The sequence below is a fragment of the Dromaius novaehollandiae genome, chromosome W, assembly GCF_036370855.1.
Source record: "Dromaius novaehollandiae isolate bDroNov1 chromosome W, bDroNov1.hap1, whole genome shotgun sequence".
Lineage (NCBI taxonomy): Eukaryota > Metazoa > Chordata > Aves > Casuariiformes > Dromaiidae > Dromaius > Dromaius novaehollandiae.
In genome coordinates, this window is record NC_088130.1 from 51,792,176 (window position 1) to 51,812,067 (window position 19,892).

General features: G+C 37.0%; 1 protein-coding gene across 5 annotated transcripts in view; it reads left to right on the plus strand.

Annotated features, from left to right (window-relative positions):
- The window catches only part of LOC112995748 (ADP-ribosylation factor-like protein 15), a 232,426-nt gene that overhangs the window by 73,543 nt on the left and 138,991 nt on the right, over positions 1-19,892 (plus strand). For all 5 annotated transcript variants that reach the window (XM_026120922.2, XM_064500777.1, XM_064500774.1 and 2 more), the window contains 3 exons: positions 5,948-6,092; positions 8,616-8,675; positions 19,675-19,883. In XM_026120922.2, the coding sequence (XP_025976707.1) occupies positions 5,948-6,092; positions 8,616-8,675; positions 19,675-19,883 (414 nt within the window). The remainder of the gene's footprint in view (positions 1-5,947; positions 6,093-8,615; positions 8,676-19,674; positions 19,884-19,892) is intronic.

The following is a 19,892-nucleotide window of genomic DNA, read 5'->3' on the forward strand; positions in this document are numbered from 1 at the left end:
GTGAGCCCATTGCTTGAATCCACACATATGAAGATTAGCCAGATTAAATGAGAGGATTAATTTGTCCTGTGGATGGAGTGTAGCGATAGCTTAGTAGACTTGGAGCTGGAGTCCCTCTGTTCGAGGCTGGCTCATTGATCTGCATCGTAATGGAGGAGCTTGAAAATAAGGGTTTAATGAGACTGCGGTCTGTCAAAGAAGGTAGCTGATCACGATAGCCTTGATTTTTAGTATTTTTATCTGTTCCGGAGATCACTTCAGGATGGCAGTGGCTGTGTGAGTATTTCTGTATTGGTAGCCACAAAAAGAACAGAAATCCATTGTTTTGCCCTCATTGTTACTGTCAGATAAGATGATGCAGCTTCTCAATCTGATGTTTTGAAAACATGAAACAGTATCACTCGTTGTGTGGTAGTTATTCCTTCTTTCCCCCCCTGTTTTTGTAGTGGTAATGCCACCTGTGCAGCAGTATAGAAACTGAAGTGTCTACAGCTGTAATTCACACAGCCAAAAGCATAGAATGTATTGTACTACTTTAATGTTACAGTTTTCATACAGTTAAAAATTAGTTTACTATACATCCTCTTATTTTTCTGTCTCTTAGCTATATATAACTTCATTCAAGTGCCTTGAGTGTCTTATTATTTGCATTCAGTTATTCCCCAGCTTTCCCCACTTGTTTCCTATCTTTAATATTGTAACTGTCTCCTTTGTGTTTTTCTCTCACCTTTCACTTTATCTCTTCAAGGTTTGAGATTCCTTTGTGCTTTTGTGATCTCTTGTGACATTAGAACTACTGAGCCTGCTGTGTGCAACTGTGACACTTTTTTTTAATGATTTCCTTGAGATTTTGTCAACAACTTTGAATGATTAACCAGTCCTCTGGATATAAATTTGTTAAGTACTAGACATCCATTTGTTCAATGATGTCTTAATAAAAACAAAATGTAAAAGGAGGTCATATTTTAAAGTATAAGCAAGAAGGGGAGGGGAGCAGAATTATGATTGAGCTTTCAGCCCTAATTCTGCATTTCAGGAGTTCTGAATGCTTGGTTTGCTAGCATTAATGTTGCACTAAATTAAGGTATTTTTGCATGAGGGTGTGTGTGTTTAAGCATGAAATCCCTTGCTTCTATTTGTCCCTATTAAACAGCAGCAACAAAAGAAACAGGCAGAAGATGGGTCTAGAACAAAGCAGAAATAATGGAGTATTTCACCCTCCCCCCCCCCCCCCCCCAAAGGAGAGTGAAACGAGAAGTACAGTGAGTAGCCGAAGACAAACTCAATGGCTTGAGGCCTTGCAATGTGCTGGAGAGAGTAGCAATTCAGGGATCTTTGCTGCCCAGAGCTTCAATCTGTGATCTCTGAGCGGCATGTATGTCAGAAGTGTTTGGCCACCCCTGCTATAGACACAATACTTAATGCTTTTTCCAGAAGAAACCTCCATAGGGCTTTAAAAGGCCACTGTCTAGGATTGTCAGCGCAAATGCTGATCCACCTAAAACTGGAATAATCTGGTTGGGATAGAAATCCCTAAGTAGGAGTGGGACTGGCTAACTTCTTTCCTTAGCTCTTGCATGTGGTTACGTGCACATGCATACACATGCGCGTACACACACACACACACACACACACACACACACACACACACACACACACACACACACACACACACACACACACACACACACACACACACACACTAATAGTGGTGCTGAATATTGTACATTTCTCTGCAGTCTGCAGCAGTTAATTATTCCCAGTTTACTGGGTAAATACACACTTTTTCCAAAACTGGCCAAATACAGACATTTTTTCAAGATACCGTATTGTTTTATTTTCAATACTTTCAAATCTGCTCTTCCTTTCATTTTTGAAGTATTTAACCCCTGACTGCCTCTCTGCCCACCATCCAAAGGCTTTAACAAATTTTGAGAGTAATGTTCTCAGAAATCTTGAGAACTGACACTTTATTTGGCATATCTCTCCTTTAAGAATCTATCTATAAACAATGTCTGATAAGACAAAGAGCTCCAAAAAATGTTCTTTGCTGTTGCTGGTAGTGGGGCTGAAATGCATGACCCTTCCCCAAACAGTATTTCAGTGACTAAGCCAGCTAGCTCTGTTTGACCCTAAATTTGCATGAATCAAATATTTTCTATGTCCATTCTCTCTAATTGTCCCACCAACTGACCTCAGTTGGGTTCAGAGTTTCTTCCATAATATCTAACAGGCAGCCTTACAAAGCAGAACATGCATGATGCTGTTTTGATAGGTCACTCATCGAGGAGATCAGGTTGAGGAATCAGCGAAAAAGAATTCCAGGTCCATATCTGAGGATTGTCTGAAGACCAGTTAGAGAATATTAATTCAAGTTTCTCTTCTGCGCTTTGGGCTGTCCAAACGGAGCTGAAAGTACCCTGGCGGTTCTGGAAAAGTGAGAGCTAACTGTGGACTGACCAACTCTCTCAATATTTTTGATGCATTTATGTGGTGTTTTGGAATTGAGGAATGACTTCTTTTGTTACTACCCAAACATATTATTTGCAGTTCAGTATCTTTCTTAGTGCACTGTAAAGCATGATGGCATCTTAAGCAAAGCTGTGATTCTAGTCCACGTTGTACAAAATATCTCAGGATGCGTTTCCTGTCCATAGTCAAAAGCAGAATGTAGGATGTAATTTTATTTCATGCTCTATGACTTACTCTACCACAGATCTTGTGGAGCTGCTAGATGCAGCTGCCAGAGTAGTGAGAATACAGAGGTTTAGTCTCTGTAATGGATGTCTAAATAGTCTTGATTTTGTTAGAGGCCAAGTAGCTTTAAGCTGCTGAGGAATGTGAAGGCAGTGATCATACTGCTTGTATAGTGATGTTTTTGATGGAAGAATTGTTCTTTGAGCTTGAGTAAGGAAGATGGCAAAACAGGTTTATAAAGTTTAGCATTACAAGTATCCCCTAAAACATGCTGATAATAGAATCGTGGGATTTTTCAGGTCAGCCAGTGGTAAATAGTGTACGCATCAGCTTGAATTTTATCAGCTTTTGAGTCTAGAACACTTAAGGTTTTGTTTTCATTCCAGCATAACCAGAATATCTACTGAAGGAAATTAGCCTTTCATAGGGACAAAGATGTGCATTTGAAGAAGATAGTAGAATCATATTGAATAAAATGTGAAAGTGGTCTGGAGCAAGCAATTTTCTTGGCTTCGGTGGTTCTGCATTTGTTGAATCTCAGGATCTTTCATATCTGACTGTGTTTACTGATAAAGGATGAGTGAGTGGGTGAAGGTTCTGCTATGGATATGCAAGCTGACTTGGATTTTCCATCATGCATACAATCAGTGGCACATGAAGATGCTAACAAAGTTAGACTTAAGGCACCAGTACTAAGTTCACAAAAACAGCCTGTGAAGCTTCTCTTTTGTATATAGCCTACAGAGGTTGATGGTCACTGACAGAACTGGGGTTAGTAACCATCTCAATGTTTAAGGTCCTCAGGGCTGTAGGAGTCTTGTCTGGCTGCACAAAGACTGTCATAGTGTTCATAGATGTCCATCAGCACATCCATTTCTTTGTTTCTCAGTATGGCCTCAAGAACTTGTGATATCTGTTGCAGATATTCCGTGTTGAAGGGGACAAATTGACTCTTTCAAAGACTGGCTGGTAAGGGACCTGGCTCAAAGCCTCGGAGTTTTGGGGGAGCTAGGAAGAATTTTTTTTAGTGGCCATCAGCCTGATCTCCATTAAGTGGAAACTTTGTTTTAGGGAGCTTATATTGTGCAATAAGCTTAATTTGCCTTTCTCACTTAAGTACCAGATCTTCCAATATTTGCTATGGCTTTGTAGAATCTCTGGGATAAATATAAATTGACATCAGTGAATAAAGTTAGAAGGCATGTTTACTTTGCTTAGCTATGAACACAAATTCAGGCCCAGCCTTCTTGAAAAGAATAATTTTTCAGAGTCAAGTTTTAACAGAAATAAAGCTCTTATTTTTAAGATCTGTTGCCCTTGTTCAGCTTAACTACTACAGTAAATGGTTTTACTCCAAAAATATTTTCTTTCACCTTTTTATAGGGTGCTGATGGACTTTCTTAACTTTTTCCCTGAACTTATCTTTTGTTTCTTTAAACCAATGTAGAGTATTGTTTCAACAGCATTGCATAAGGAAGTAAAACAAGACTTTGGGATGTGGCATTTTTCACAGAAATTGTGCATGATATCCCTTTTGTAGAACTGTAATCTTTATGCAGGCATAGACAAGAAGAAATATTTAACAAGACTGAATTATTGCCAAAACCTGTCTTCAGATGGATGAATTATCACCTGCTCAACTTGGTGTATATGCATATGAGTTCAGTCTCTGACGTGTTTAAAATAACTGGGAGTTGCACATTCTTTCCAAAAAGAACCTCAATTATGCTGTTAACACTCAGACAGTTCAGATATAACATCGAAACCAAAAGAATCCAATATAAGTTCTGTACTCATGGTAACTGTCATCTTATAATCGTGTTGTCTTTTATTGACTTGCTTGCAGACCCTGAACCTGCTATTGGCAAGTGATAGTGTCTTACTAACTTCAGTTCAGTCTTTCTGTTCCTCAAATAGCCCCCAGTGAGAGTAGTTAGGCAGTCATGTAAAGACTGGAGTTCTTTACCCAATGCTGTTGTTGGCTTCCGGTTAAGATGGAAGAAGTTACTTAAATGGGATATTAAACAGCACCTTCAGTTTAGGTGGGGAAACTCAAGTGTCTATTGCTGGATATTCTAGAAGTTGATGCTATGTAAAGACGTAGAACATGCATGTGTATGGGTGAGAGAGACTGCGCAAATATGTTCTCTGTTCCTTGTTATAACAGACTCATTGTTCTTATGTGAAGGTAGCAGATACTGGGTGTGTGTGATATATATATTTTACACACACACACACACACACACACACACACACACACACACACACACACACACACACACACACACACACGTGTGTGTATGCAGATTTAAATGTATCTTGCAGACTTTAGCAGGTGATTAAACCCCATACTTCAAATGTGAACTTGCTGTCTTTCCCGGAATAGTAATCTTCTAGATTTTCATGTAAAAGTTTTCTGTTTAACATAAAAAGAAGGGTCTAATGAACCTTCCTAAGGGCTTAAGGGACCTGTTGGATGGGCTTGGCCTATTTGGGCCGTACTTTTTAAGAGCCATGAGCATATCCATGAAGAAGGTTTTGTGTAAGTGATTTTTATGCTTTATGTTGTGATTAATTCATGCTTCTCTAGGGAATAGCAAGAGACACAGTGAAATGGTATCTGCATTTTTATGACTAAAGCTATGTCCAGCAAAATATATTTCTTTAAAAGCTATATACTCTTAGCAGTTGATGTTAAAAGGTAGGATGAGTGCTTTCCTTCAGAACATGTGACAAAGCCTAGGAAGGAGGCTGAAATCAGTGGAGTGAAATTCTCTGATTCTTGCCTGTGACAGCAGGGAGTGCCTGGCCAGCAGCTTTTCAGAAGCTGCTTTGATGCTCAGGCCAGGTATTGTCTTGGACTAGCACAGAGGTTTTCTGCCAGTTCTGCTTCTGGAAGCAAACACATGAGATACCCAACCACCTGACTGAGTAGAGCATGCACCTGTCTCACCATATGTGCACTATTTATGCTATTCAGGAAACTTAAGTTGCTTTCCTCAATCCAGCTATATGAGACTTAGGTGAAAAGTTAACTGGTACATTTATGCTATCTTATAAAGCTGTTGTAAGTTCTGTTTGAGTTGATCTTGCTCTGTTAGTTGCTGATAGTGCCAAAATGGTAAGTTGGAATGGTATTCTGCTTCTCTCTAGCACCTTTAAATTTATAAACTCGACTTTTAGAATCTTGCGAGAGAAAGATATGCAAAAAAAGTAACTTCTTCCTTTTATTTTGTTTTTTTTCTGGCAGTGTTTTAGAGCACTTTGCTGCAAGGGACCGCCACCACCACGACCGGAATATGACTTGGTTTGCATAGGCCTCACTGGTTCTGGCAAGACAAGTCTTCTGTCACAGCTTTGCAGTGAAAGTGCAGAGAATATAGTGTCTACCACAGGTAGGTAGGAAGGATACTGCCTTTATTCCATGGTGCGCTCTAACACTGCTTATGGGTAACTTTAAAAACACATAGCATATGCAATGGAGAACTTCAGCTTTCTATCCTGTTTTTAAAAATAAATAATTGATTGTTTTAAAGTTAAGTCAACTTACTTGTTCAGAGTTTGGTAATGCAATGGGTAATGTTCATGAAAGTGTACAGTTTACTGTATGTTGAAAGTCAGAACATACATTGTGGTGTAATAAGGTAGAACCCTTGGAAGTGAACTGTATCAGTTTAGCATGGATGTCAGAGGTTTTTTTTCTTTTTGTTTTTTAAGCATTCTTGTTACAGAAATGGAAAAGAGGAGGAAATGTGATATAAAACAGGATAGGATAGTGAAACTATGCAACTTACATTAGGATTTATTTCTTCTCATACTTGGTCAGTACTGCTTTGTGGTCTATGCTAGCAACCAAAAGAATAAATGTAATGTAAATGTTTATTTCTGGTGATAATCCTTTCTTTTAGATCAACAAAGAGACTTGTTTACATAGTAAGGGCAGATTAAGATCAGAGAATAAATTTACAAAAGGTTATGGTGGTGTTAAGAAGATAAATAACAACGGACACAACCGCAACTAAAGGCACCTAAGTGCAAAAAACTTAAGCGTGCATACTGATATGGGTGAACTAGAATGCCTAATATTGAAAGGATACTTTGACACTGCCCTCTCCCTCTTCTCCCCCCCCCCCAAAAAAAAGAAAACAAAACAAAACTGTAGCATGAGAAAAAGGAATACCTGGCTGCAAAGTTCAGAAAGAGGACAGACTAGGTCATAGAGTTGGAAGAAATCTATTTGTGTGGCTACAGTGATTTTAGTATGGTTGATTTGCTGAGGGAAAAAATAGTGGGTGTTTTGTGAGTAACTTGTATATATGGTTATATGGCTTTATACTGTACTTATGGTTCGTGGGCTTGAATTTTATATGATTGTCCCTTAGCAACCCTAACTGGTTTTCAGTATGTCTTTGTTTAAATTACAAGAACATAAGGCTATTAAATAAAACTGTAAGTCAACAAAGTAAAACAGGTACAAGAAAATACTGTTTCTTCTGCAATGCATAATTAACCCATTGAGTTCACTGCCTTCACACTTGTGTTATTAGGAATTCTAAAGAGATCTGAAACTTCTTTGTGTGGCAAAGATGTCAATGCCAAACTTGAAAGGTTAGAAGGAAATCACTGAGCAATTCAGTCTTTTTTTCCTCCTTAGCTTTACCTTTAAAGTTCAGATGAAATTAGTGCAAATTAAACTTTAATGCTTTGGACCCTGAAAGATTTAGTAACAGTAATATAAATAGCAGTGTAGCTCTCAAAAGCAACAATGAAAATATGATTTTTTTTCCAAATTACATTTCTTATGTTTCTAGATGCAACAAAATACTATTGTGTAGTTAGGCAACTTGAGCAATGAAAATGGACTTTGGAGAAAATTAGGCAGCATCCAAATCAAAATGACACGTATTTAAGTCATTCAGTTTATCGTAGTAAATCTACCTATCTGTACCAGTAAATGCTATATTAAAAGATATAATTAGAAATCCAAGAATTCAATGTGGCAGCTTCTCCACTCAGTTTTCAAAGTATAACCTATATTTTTGCTTTTCTCATCAGTGCCACTCAAGTCCATCTCAGTTTTTACTTCTTTCTAGGATTAATTTTTAAGAAAATAACAAGCAAGCTATTGCATAATTATTCCCTCCAGATTTTCTTGCACTTTCCTCTGCAGCATCTAGTACTGACTGGGGTTGGAGTCAGAGTATTAGAATATCATATTGGTCTGATATGGGTGAACAAATCCCTTGTTTCTGTTAACTGATAACTAGTAAACCTGGAATGACGCACTTCAATGACACACTCTTCAATTATAGGAAAATAAAGTGTTTTATGAAGTTTTTTGTTTTAAGATATAAAAGGATAATAGAGGATCCATAGATATTTTTAATGTGCTTGTAACCATTTTTGTACATACCACTCAGGTCTGTAAAAAGTTCTTTCTGTTAATATGTATAGACATGCTTAATACTCCAATTGTAACCCAAAACTGTGAAGTTTAAATACAAGAAAGCAGTAATTAGAGTTGTACATTGTCTTCCGTGTCTCCTAAAAATTGTGGAAGGATCACTTCATATTACTGATAATTTGAAATCTAAACTTCAGTTCCAGACGCATTAAAAGGTGATTTTTATAAAGATGTACTTAATACTAAATCCCTGCCAAGTGGTAGATGACTTGGATGTAAGTGTTATGCTGAATTTTATATATTGCAGCTATTAAAAAGTGTCTTTGCTAATTTCATAGTTCTTCCTGATCTTTTATTTCCCCTTATAACTGATACTTTTAATCATCTTATTTAGGCTGAGAATTTTCCATGCAAAATCCTGGTGAACAAGTTAGACTTTTCTGAATGTATGCAGCTGATTTCAAATGTCCTCTTTAACAAATAACTTACTAATATTCTTTATTTTTGTTTTTAGGTTTTAGCATAAAAGCAGTGCCATTCCAGAATGCCATCTTGAATGTAAAAGAACTTGGAGGTATAACACTTAATCATTTATTCATTTGATTATAAGAAGTTATACTCATCAAACTGTTCATTCGTTTGAATATGAAAATGATGAATCAGCATGGCTTCAGTTTATTTAAAATTTGAGTTATAGCACAGTGGTTAAAGTTGTGAAAAATGGAGCAAATACTGAATTAAAAAAAAAGTAAAAAGTTGGAGGAGTGGAAGGCAGATAGTGCTGTGTATCTTCTTAGTTATTTCTTGGATTGCAGAGGTTAAGCCATGCAAAAAATGCAGAGTGAGGCTATAACTGTAGTATGGCTCATACGGCAGCTCAGGAAAGTGTTCCCTGTACTTATTGTATGTGTGAGCTTTTACTTTTAAGCAACTGCTCAGTGAACTATGTGAGTATGGAAGTATTTCTGGCAGAACCAATGCATTTGCTGCACCACTAAAAGTGTTGCAAGGGTAGTCAGCTTCCAGTGGGTTATATATTTATTGAAATCTATTATCCTATTGTATTTATTGGGTTTAGGAGAGTTGGGTGTGGGTTTTTTTTTTTTTTGTTTTGTTTTAAATCTGTCTTTGCTCAGGTAAGCTATTTGGTTGCCAAATACTATGGCTCTGTTTCTCCTTCAAATTGATGTGAAAGATGTGCACGCACAAAATGAGAAACAGCTACATAAGCAAATAATCCCTACATAAATCTGCCTCTCAAAATACAGACATGCTTAGCTTCTTATTCCTCTGTTGTGAGGCTGTTTGGTTAGCTAGTGTCAGACCTTGAGTCTTAAGTGGTCAAGAGAGAACTGTTAAAAGGAGAGGGTGAAAATACTCTCCTATTGGGTGTTCTTATGGAGTCTAGTTTCATCTAGTGTTCTTCTAATTAAAGAACCATATAGATCCTCTTTATATTCTAGAACTTCTGTAGATGTTACATTCTGCATAAATACAGTAGAATGAATCATGAGGATGTTCATTAGATTTTCAGCAAGGCTGAAACTTGTCTTAAGTGCTCTGAGAAAGAAATTATCTTGGTTCTCAAAGGAAGCTTTGCTATAAAATCAAGTTTTATGATGGCTGTCTTATCTGAGACTGTTTTTCAGAAAGCTTCCAGGTAAGCATGCATTAAAAGGAGAGTGTTTCCTCTTTACTGCTATTGGTCCACGTGTATGCTTGTTTACTCATGTATCCTATAAAGAAAGTGGAAGTTTTCTTCAGTAAATGGAGCACAGCAGAGATATAGTGGTGATTCTGTTTAAGTACGTAACATGCACTTAGGTGATTTTTTGTTTTTTGAAATAGGACAAATCTTTTGCAGCCCAGTTTATACATTTTGCTATCTCTGCTATTAAATGTATAATGAGGATAAATAAATGCAGTTTTAGTATCAACAACTGAGTCTGAGTATTCCATAGCAGATTCTCTTTAGAGTCTGTTCCTTAGACTGAATTTAGGCTTATCATATAACATTTATTTTATGCGTGTATGTGTGTCTTGAGAAACATTATCTCAGTGAAGTGCTTTGATGTCTCACGACAGGATGTCCTGAAGGAATCCAGAATACTTGATTTCCTCCACTGTTTTCTTTTTTTTCCCTTTAACTATGAACGTTTGCATGTCCGTCCTTAGAGATGGTGTCATCTGTTTTTTCTATGAGATGCTGTTGGAGAAAAATGCTAGTTTTGATAGGCTTTTACTTGCCTAAGTAAGAGAGCTAAACTAGACTTCCAAAAGTTTCCCAACTTGTTGGTCAGTATTTAATCTTCTCATTGAGAGAAGTGTTTCTGTGTGATCAAGGTAAAGCCTGAGCTTTCTGGAGTGTGCCTGGTTTCTCTGGTGCTCTCTGAAAATCTAGAAATGAATCTGACATTTAATAATTTTTCCATTCTGCTTCACTGCTAAATTTTATTTTGGGGTTTCTGATTCTGATGTTGAGGAAGAGAGGCCTATGGTTTTGTTCTTATTCCTGTTTTTTACCTTCAGTTGTTAGTGTTGTTACCTAAGTTCTGTTTTCTCTACTGTGGAGGTCTTCTCCAGGCATTTGTTCTTAGAAACTTGGAGGATGGTAGAAAGGCATCTGTTTTTAATGATCGCTATTCATTGCTATATGTTATTCAAAGGGTAAAGTTCTATTTAGTTTTAATTTTGATACCCTATTTTAAAACTACCATTTAGGTTTAGGTACCTGAAGTTTGCAAAATTCATGTGTCTTTATACAGCAAAGGTTTCATGGCCAATGTTAAAGAACTTACAACAAAACTAATACTTTTTTAGGTTCTTACATTCAGCGGCCAAGCAGTTATGGGAAACACATGCTGACTGCATAGTATTCTTTTTCTTTGGCTGAAGTAGTATCCTTCCTTGAGGTTGAAGATGGTGCTATTTTTTTACTGTGCTGGTTGCCTTCTGGAGCTGCTAATGAAGCCAGGGCTTTGTTTCTTCATTTCTGTAGGGATTAAAAAATTTCATGCAAAGCATATAGAAAACAGTCTCTTTTTCATTGTCCGTTTCTGGTCTGATTATCTCTTCATCAGTCTTTAGGATTAACTAGGGACATGGAATAAAATTTGCTGTGCTCTTTAGCAAAAGTTTTACTTTCAAGTACATGATATCAAAATATTAAAACTGAAAATGAATTCCTGTTGTGGTGGTGGTGGTGAGTTATACCTTAGTACTTTTTGTGGATTAATGTTTTTGTTTTATAAGCAAGACTAGCTTCCTGCAAGAAATCATGTTTTTATCCAATTTCACAAATGTTAAAAGCTTTGTTTAAAAGGATAGAATTATATCCTGAATCAGTAAGAGTGCGTGTGTGTGTATGTATGTATATATAATTTCTTTCAAACCGAACACAGACATGCTTGAATTATTTGAAAAGCAGCTCTTGCTTTATTTACTGATCATGTTTAACTTCTCATTCTCCAAGTTTCTATTTTGATATACCAATAATCCCTTCCTCCTCTCGGAGAAATACAAAAGATAGCATTTTCTTCCAAACTCTTAATCCATAAAAGAGTATATGTGATTTATATTATTGTGAGGATGTGTCATGCCTTAGCCCACATGCTTTCACAATGTATTCTTATCAGTATAGGTTGAAATATTTCTATATTACTCAACTTAGTAATGGTATAGGAAGAAATTACAGACTTGATTGTTTCCTGTTACAGTGCAGCAATCTCTGGGAAATAGGGATGAAATTGTCTGTGATGAATGCAATGGGAAGTGGGGAAAGACTGGAAAAATAAGGTAGATGCTAACAGTTATTGTTCAAAAGCATGTAATAGGGTTTTGCTGAAAGAAGTATGTGATACTGAATGCTGAGGGCTGTTCTCAAGAGAGATAATGAAGGGCCAATGACAAGGTGAAGCTTTTTCTTTGATTCTAACAAGTGTTTCTTCCAACCTGGATACACAGTGCCTGAAACTATCATTTATCAGTATGTTTATTCAGTCATTCACTTTTACAATGCGGTAAATGGAATGCTAAGTAGGCTACTTATTCAGGTCTAAATCAAGATTACAGACCCGTTCCAGAGGCCATCTAATAATTTACAGTTAAAAAAAAAAGGCAAAATGAAGTATTTCATAGTTTAAATTTGCCACCTTGTAAATGTAGGCTTAGAAACTACTGTTGAGATACCTGTTGCTTCCTACAGAGCCTAGTGAAATTTAAATGAATGACTTTGGATGTGAATAGCTCTGTTTTTCCTTATCACGTTTAAAAATATTAACATGTTACAGCATTTAGTAGCTTTCTCTGCTTTATGTCCTATATTGTCATATGTTCAAGGTTTTTTTTAATCTACCCGAAGACCTTTTCCACAAGCATAGAGAATCAACATATTGTCTAGTCATCTTTTAAATTTCTTTTAAGACAAAATATGTTAACTGCTTAGTGAGAACAGAGTGGTTAATATCTGGAATGCTCAAATTTCCATTCAGTTGAGCATTCCTAGGAAAAGAGAGATAAAAGAACTGTCCTCCTCCCCACTACTGCTTATCCATAAGCTTCATGACCAGCATAATGAATTCACACTCTTAGACCATCTAAACTAATTGTCTAGGTGAGAACTCCAGAGCAAATAACTTTAAATAGGGCTGGTGTAAAATACAGCATGTGTATTTTGCCTTTAATTTGGAAGTGAAGAACAAAGGACAAAAGAGTAGGAGGAGAGTCACACTGTCATGCAAGCCAAATCAAATGGAAAATATGAACCCCTGGAGAAGATTTCAACAGATGTCAGGTAGCATCTGCCTTCAGAAAAAATGAGGAAGGAAGAAGAAAATTATGTTGGCTTATTAATTAGAATTTAATGTTTAAATTGTTTACAGGAAAACTGCCCTCCTCCCTTGCTCTATAGGGAAAGAGGGAAGTACTGAACAACCTTCCAACAACATAGCCTGGCAGAGCAACTAACATCTCATCTGTTTAGTCATCAGAAAACTGATCCCACACGTAAATACCAGCCTAAGTCATCCTTACAGGGACATACTAAAACAAAGCAATAAAATCTCCTTACTGTATTTGTCTAAAAGGCAGTTGACACCTCTACAAAATCTGGTCATGGAGTGCATGTAATGTCATCTGAGACATATCTGCATCTAACAGCTTACCGAACATCTTAACAGATGAAATTTTTAGATGACCCTGATGAGCTATACAAGCTGTGAGTTGCGCAGAGACATTCAGCTTCCAAAAGTATTAAAGATAGATCTGTTTGCTATCAGTCATGCTTAGCATTCTGGTCAAATGGTGTCTAAGCCCTGGCTTTTTCACATGGTTTCCTCATTTCATAGATAAGAGGGATCACTTACGCCTGTTTACTGATCATATGAGCTTGAGTCCTGAGGAAATGCAGATAAGCATTCAGCAATAGTGATCTTTACCCTGCTCTTTGGAAACATTCTTCCTTTTCCATCGTTAGTCTTTTACTGTGTGACAACCCATTGCATATCCGATTCAAAACAAATAGGTGCCACATGAACAGCTGTCAAAGTGCAAGCTGCAAAAGGGTAAGCAATAAAAATCTTCTTGCTGTTTTTTGTGGCAAGAAAAGTGCAGTGTTTTTAGCAAACTTGTTTCCAACAAAACTTGAAACTCTGTTTTCTTCAGGCTGTTTTCTTCAGAGTAACCCAAAGGATGGAGTATGGTGGCCTAATTTATCAGCAGAAAGTATAATGCCCACATTTTCTGAATCTCCCTCCCCCCCCCCCCCAAAAAAAAAAAGAAAGGTTTTGATTTTTGATTTTAGGCACAAAAGGCTTTGATCCTTTGAAAGGCAAAAGCTGATTCCAAGCTTTTGCGAGCCTATTAGCAGAAGGGCTAGATAGACAGAAATACACAGTTGGGGTAGATGTGTTTCCTTCTGTATATTTCTACTAGTGTTAGGTGCCAAAGAGATAGATGCATAAAGACCTTTCCATATGAGATTATCCGCATTGTAGCCAAAGGTGCGACTCCAGCTAATATGAAGGTACCCCCAAGCTGCCTGGGTACTAGTAGCAGTCTTCAGCCAGGAGGACTGTGGTGCTAGATGCTTGGTGATGTCCCAGCTGCCTAGGAGTCCTCCTCCAGCAGAGGTTGAGAGAGGGCAGAGATGGAGTGATGGAGAGTGGAGTCCACTAGATCATCTTGCTGCCAACTATTCTTTCCTCTGCCCTAGGGAACTTACTGTGTGTTTGTACCTTTGAAAGGAAAAATGAAAAAAGTAGGGTGGGAGGAGTCTGAGAACTGCTGCCATACATGAAGTCCAGTTCAGTGTGGTGTACCATCTACTGCAAACTACTGAAGTTTCAGAGTTCAGGCTTTGAAAATGTTAGAGCTTATTGCATGGCAATTATATTTTTATCTTCCTTTAAAAATAATCTATAAGCGTCTCCTGAACAGAACAGGAGATCTTTGGTTTAAATTGCATGTTCCTTTTAGGATGACAGTAGAACATACATGCCTAGGAAGATCAAACTGACTTTTCACAGGCAAATGTAAATATGGTGTTTTTATAATTTCTAAGTGCTTGCAACCTAAATATTATTCTTAACAGTTTTAAATGTCAGAATAGATGGAGATTCAAAGTTGGTGACAGCACCTGTATTAGCTAATTCTGAAGGCTTGATTCCCAGATTAATCTCCCTGGGAAAAAATGGAAGGTAGGCAAGAGATGACAGAGATAGTTTTCATAAAAGGCTATTTATTAAGAAAAATGTAAATACAATAAACTGTAATTTCTGGTTTTTGTATATATTGAATACACAGACCAAAATTTATTCCTCAGCATTTTTCAGGTCGTTATGCTGTTTTTTCAGAATATCACTGAATTACTGCAGTGAATATAACTGATCTAGCAGTCTCAGAGTCCTCTTCTTGAGGAAAAAAGTCTGCCAATGCATTACTGTCATTCTTTGTAAATGATTGCAGAAGGACTCTGCCTGAAACCCTAGGGAAAACAGACAGTGATCTGCTGATCTTGAAAAATCTAGAAAGTACCAGTCTTGGAACTTTTGAATCTTGAGGAAGGCTTTGTTTTAGCATCTATATTGCTGCTCATTTTATAGATAAGCAGTATCAAGACAAAGTAACCATTGATGTGTGACTGACGTTAGGGCCACAGGAAGCATCTGTATTTATGTGTGTGGATGTGGCTGTGAATGTGGACACGCTGGGCATGTGAACATGTACATGCAAAAACCAGTTACATCTTAGAAAGGATTTATAACTTCATTTGTAACAAAAAGGATTAAACAGGTTGAAAAATATTTTGGGTTTTTTAAAAAAATCCATAAATCTGTAGGCTATATTTCTTCTGGATCTTCCTTCTGGGAGATTTAAATGGTGAGTATGCTCAAGCTAGTTAAGGAAAAGCCAGATCTTTTAAAAATGTGCTAGTATATCAAGCATCCTCCTGGTTACATAAGAGACATGTCAGTTTGCCTTATGAAGCAGTGATGGGCTTCATGTTAATAAGACTATTTTGAGGTCAGTAAGAGCATGCATAGGCTAGACTATCTTGAACCAAGAAGTGTGTGGCATTCTTTGTCCTCCTGATGGAGATATGAGGCAAGTTTGACAATGAACAGATTTGACATCTTTGAGTTGGATCAGATGAAATTTTTCAGTAATGCTATATTTGGTTCTCCTGGAAGTACTGAAAAGGAAGAAAAAGGTAGCCTCATACTGCCCTGAATGAAGATTTAAACAGAAGCTTAAATAGTTAGAAGTAAGATTTGCAACTGTGCATTTCACACAATATTTACTGGAGTGAACAATTGTGCAACCTGTTTTGGATATATATTAAGTGACACACAACTCACATAAACTCTTCCCTCCAGCTTCCAAGTGGTATTTGAGAGGGTACTATTGGCAGTGATAAAAAATCATAAACTGTGGCAAATATGGACATACTGTACTCTTGGTGTTAACAAAAAAAATTTATTTGATATTTCCAAAATTATATATGAAAACAGAATTTTGTTAATTTTGAACAATTAGTTAAATGATTCCAGTCCTGTAGTAAGGATGGAAAAGTATCCTTTTGAACTATATTACCCCTTAGTTTTTTCTGAGAACAAAGGTTAATTTTTTTCCTTCTATAAAGTAATTCAAACCTGTGTGACTAAATATTATCTTTGCTTCTCTAAGTAGCAGGACTGTGTTTTGTTTAAATTTATATGTAAATAGGATGTTCTAGTCACATCACAGGAGTTTTGGCACTCATGGGCTCATAGCTGAGGGAAACAAATTGTACACCTGGGCATGAGTCATGCCTCTTGCCTGTCTTGGAGAAAACTATTATACTAAATGCCATATTTTAGCAAACCTTCCACATAACATGTTCCTTAAGTCTAATGTGAATTGTTGTCAAGTTTTTGTGATGTTTTTGGAATTTTTGCCCAAATTTTGTAGTTTAGTTTATGCATGAAGTGGTTTAAGACTAAAAGACATGGACCTGCAAAGTTATTGGAGAAATGCATGACATTAGGCTGAAAAACCTAAATGCTTATCATGTATATTAATATTTTTTGATATGACAGCTTGGGTACCATATAAGTTGCTGGTTCATATTATTGGCCTCTGACAGTCTCGGAGTGTAACAGATACATGTTGGAGTCTGGATTGGCAGAGGACTCATACTTTGAACTTCCGTATCTTAAAAATCTTTGGAAAAGGTGAAGACGTTATTTCATGGGATGGTTTGTGCTAAAGTAGACCTTTAAAAACAACTTCTTGTTCTGTAAGACTGAATTTGTCCCATCAAGAAGTGCAACTGCTGGGTCATTATTCACAGGCCATTGTCCTGAATAGCACCGCAACATACTACCTAACGCCTGGGAGAAGGAAGCTGAGAGTGGATTGTGTTCCCCATATGAAGAGTTAAGGCAAAAGAATGTAAGCTTATTTGTCTTGTAGAAATTGTGATTTCTAGTTGTTGATAGCTTATTGATGCCAGGAATTATTTTTCAAGTGCATTTGCCAGGAAAATGAGTTAAAATGGCACCCTGAGGTACAGACATTCTCAGTCTTCTATCTCGTCTGCTTAGTGCACGTTTTTTTTTTTAATCCTTAAACCACAGGCTGTGATTTTATCAGAATTGAAGTGTAAGAAAGTTCAGATCAGGTTGCTGTTCTAATGGAATATTCTAATGGAAGATCTTGAAAGAAATACCAAGTTTTGTTGGAGGTTAGTAGGTGGTTCTGAAAACTATGCCACTGTTGAGACTCACTGGTAACTGGACAGAGCCACAAAGAGCAGTACTGAGTTCTGGTGTTTGTTCTTTTGGGGCAGTTGATGTGAAGAAACAAAGTTCTCCCATCTAGGCCCTCCCAAGCTAAGGAATTTGAACCAAAAAGACAGGATCATAAGCTCAAAAAGTCCAGCGTCTTGTTTAAGGATTTGTGTGCTGTACCTGGATAGAATAGGTCAAGCACTCTACAGCTCAGGACACAGTTTTTCTCTTAGAAATCATCAGTACTGTTACTGAGATAAGACTTCTAAGAGTCAGGCAGGAACACACAGTTGAAAAGTATCTGGCTGGAGCTTCAAGTAGGTAAGATGGATGTCATGTTGCTAGGAAAAAAAGACCTTCAAAGAACTGATTGTGTTGTTAGCCTCTCAGTTAATGAAAAATGATTCTCTACCAGCATTGAAGTAATGTGATAACTGGGATCCTGTGGCTGTGATACTGCTGTGTATGGCCATGTAAATAATATCTCTAGGTAGCTGAAAATTCCTGTAGCAACTTGCTAAATTGGTACAGACACAGAAAGCTGGAAGGACTGGGGCATTTAATAGATGCTATGAAGTTCTTTACAAGTACAATTGGTAGATGTTATGGTGGTATGGAAACATACAGTTCAGTTTCAATGTAATCCCTTTCCTGTGTAAGTAATGTTCAACTTGATAAGTTGATGATAAAATAAAATGACCCATTTTTACATTGTTATTTTATGAGTCTGGCTGAATTAATAGAGAGTTTAAGCAAGGTCTTGTCTAAATGCTATGATCTCTTTTTTTAGGTCTCTTGTAGGAAAGTATTATTCAGTTCTGACTTGAATATTCTTTGTAGTAAAATGTATTTTTAAAGTGTGTGCTCACAACTCCATTAGCCACCTAAATTGTGCTAGGTAGAGAAGACAGGAACTAGATCTGTAAGGTCCCAGTGTAGTCAGTAGACAGAACAAAGAAACTCCATGGAGTGAAACTAGAGTACTCTGAGTTGGATGCTTATATATGGTATGAATTCCTTCTTGAATACCAATTTCCTTATTTTTTCTTTAATGATCGTCTTTGCACAATGCACAAATTAAGTGAATGTTTTAAGTACCATATCAATGATACAGTAATCGTGTTGCATTAAATTCTCATTTCATGCTTGCCACATAGTCAGAACTTTTGTGGGTCGTTGTTTTGTTTCACTAAGAAATGGAGTTTTCTTATTATCAGTACTTGATATCTGTGTCTACATTAAAGTCTCACTTTTCCCCTTCTGAAAATAAGAATAGTACATGTAAAAGATACCTTTAGCACATTTCTCTAAATCACTATCTTTATTACAGATGCGTCGCTTTTTATGCTAGAGTTTTGCTGCTGCTGTTCCCTTTTTAATGTTAGTCCCCATGAGTGTAGTGCCATTCTCAGACGAACAAAGAATAACCCACATCCAAATCATAGTTTAGTTTGACAGCTGTCAAATAAGAATTTTTTTTTTTTCTAACTCAATGTTTTAACACATGCTGCTCTCCAGAGGAGGCAACGCTTTCCACAGATAACCTTATTGCTTGGCTTGTGTTGAGTTGGCTGAGTGCCACTGAACTGTGTCCTAAAAATTACTATGGCACATAAACCTGTACAGTCACTGATGTGTCTGCTCTGTTGGACTTTTCCAGAATCCTTAGCATGGTTGACAGAGCAAAATTAGTTGCAGTGAATGCCTGTGCAAGTTATCACCATATCTCCTCCTTCACCTTACTGTCGTATCCTGATTCTCCTCATTAAATGTGCATTTACAACTTGAGTAGACTTTTCTGACCCTTTTTTCTCCAATGATGAAGCATTTGCATGGTGTTTTGGAGGTAAACTGAAAGATCTGATCATGCTCAAAAATGAACAACTGACATGACAGAAATGACAAATGACAGCAATGAGCTACAGGGCTAAGGAAAAGAGAATGGGCAAAGGATGACTTATTTATATATTAATAACAAGATATTTCTGTGAGAAGATACGGAATTAGGCTAGATAACACTGGAAGCATAATAATGCCCCGGTGCTCATTAATGGAGCAGAAATTTTCAGTGATGAAGAACTGTGAGTCAGATTCTTCCCTTATCAAAATCTTGTTCGGTTGATATGTTTGCATGTGCTAGACTTGTGATTGTTGTTTTCTTTTTATTCTTTCAATGATGTATATTAAGGAGTAAAAAATTCCTGTTTCTTTGATTATGCTAAGCAGGAGGGTTGTTACCAGATAAGCGTTTTAAATCTGTTTAATTGTACTTGTTTTGATTAGTTTTTATTATTGTCTTGAAAGGGGCTGACAATATCAGGAAATACTGGAGTCGTTACTACCAAGGATCCCAAGGGGTAATATTCGTATTAGACAGTGCCTCCTCTGAAGATGATCTAGAAACTGCTAGGAATGAACTGCATTCTGCTCTCCAGCACCCACAGTTATGTACTTTGCCGTTTTTAATACTGGCCAATCATCAAGACAAGCCAGCAGCTCGCTCCGTACAAGAGGTATGTTAA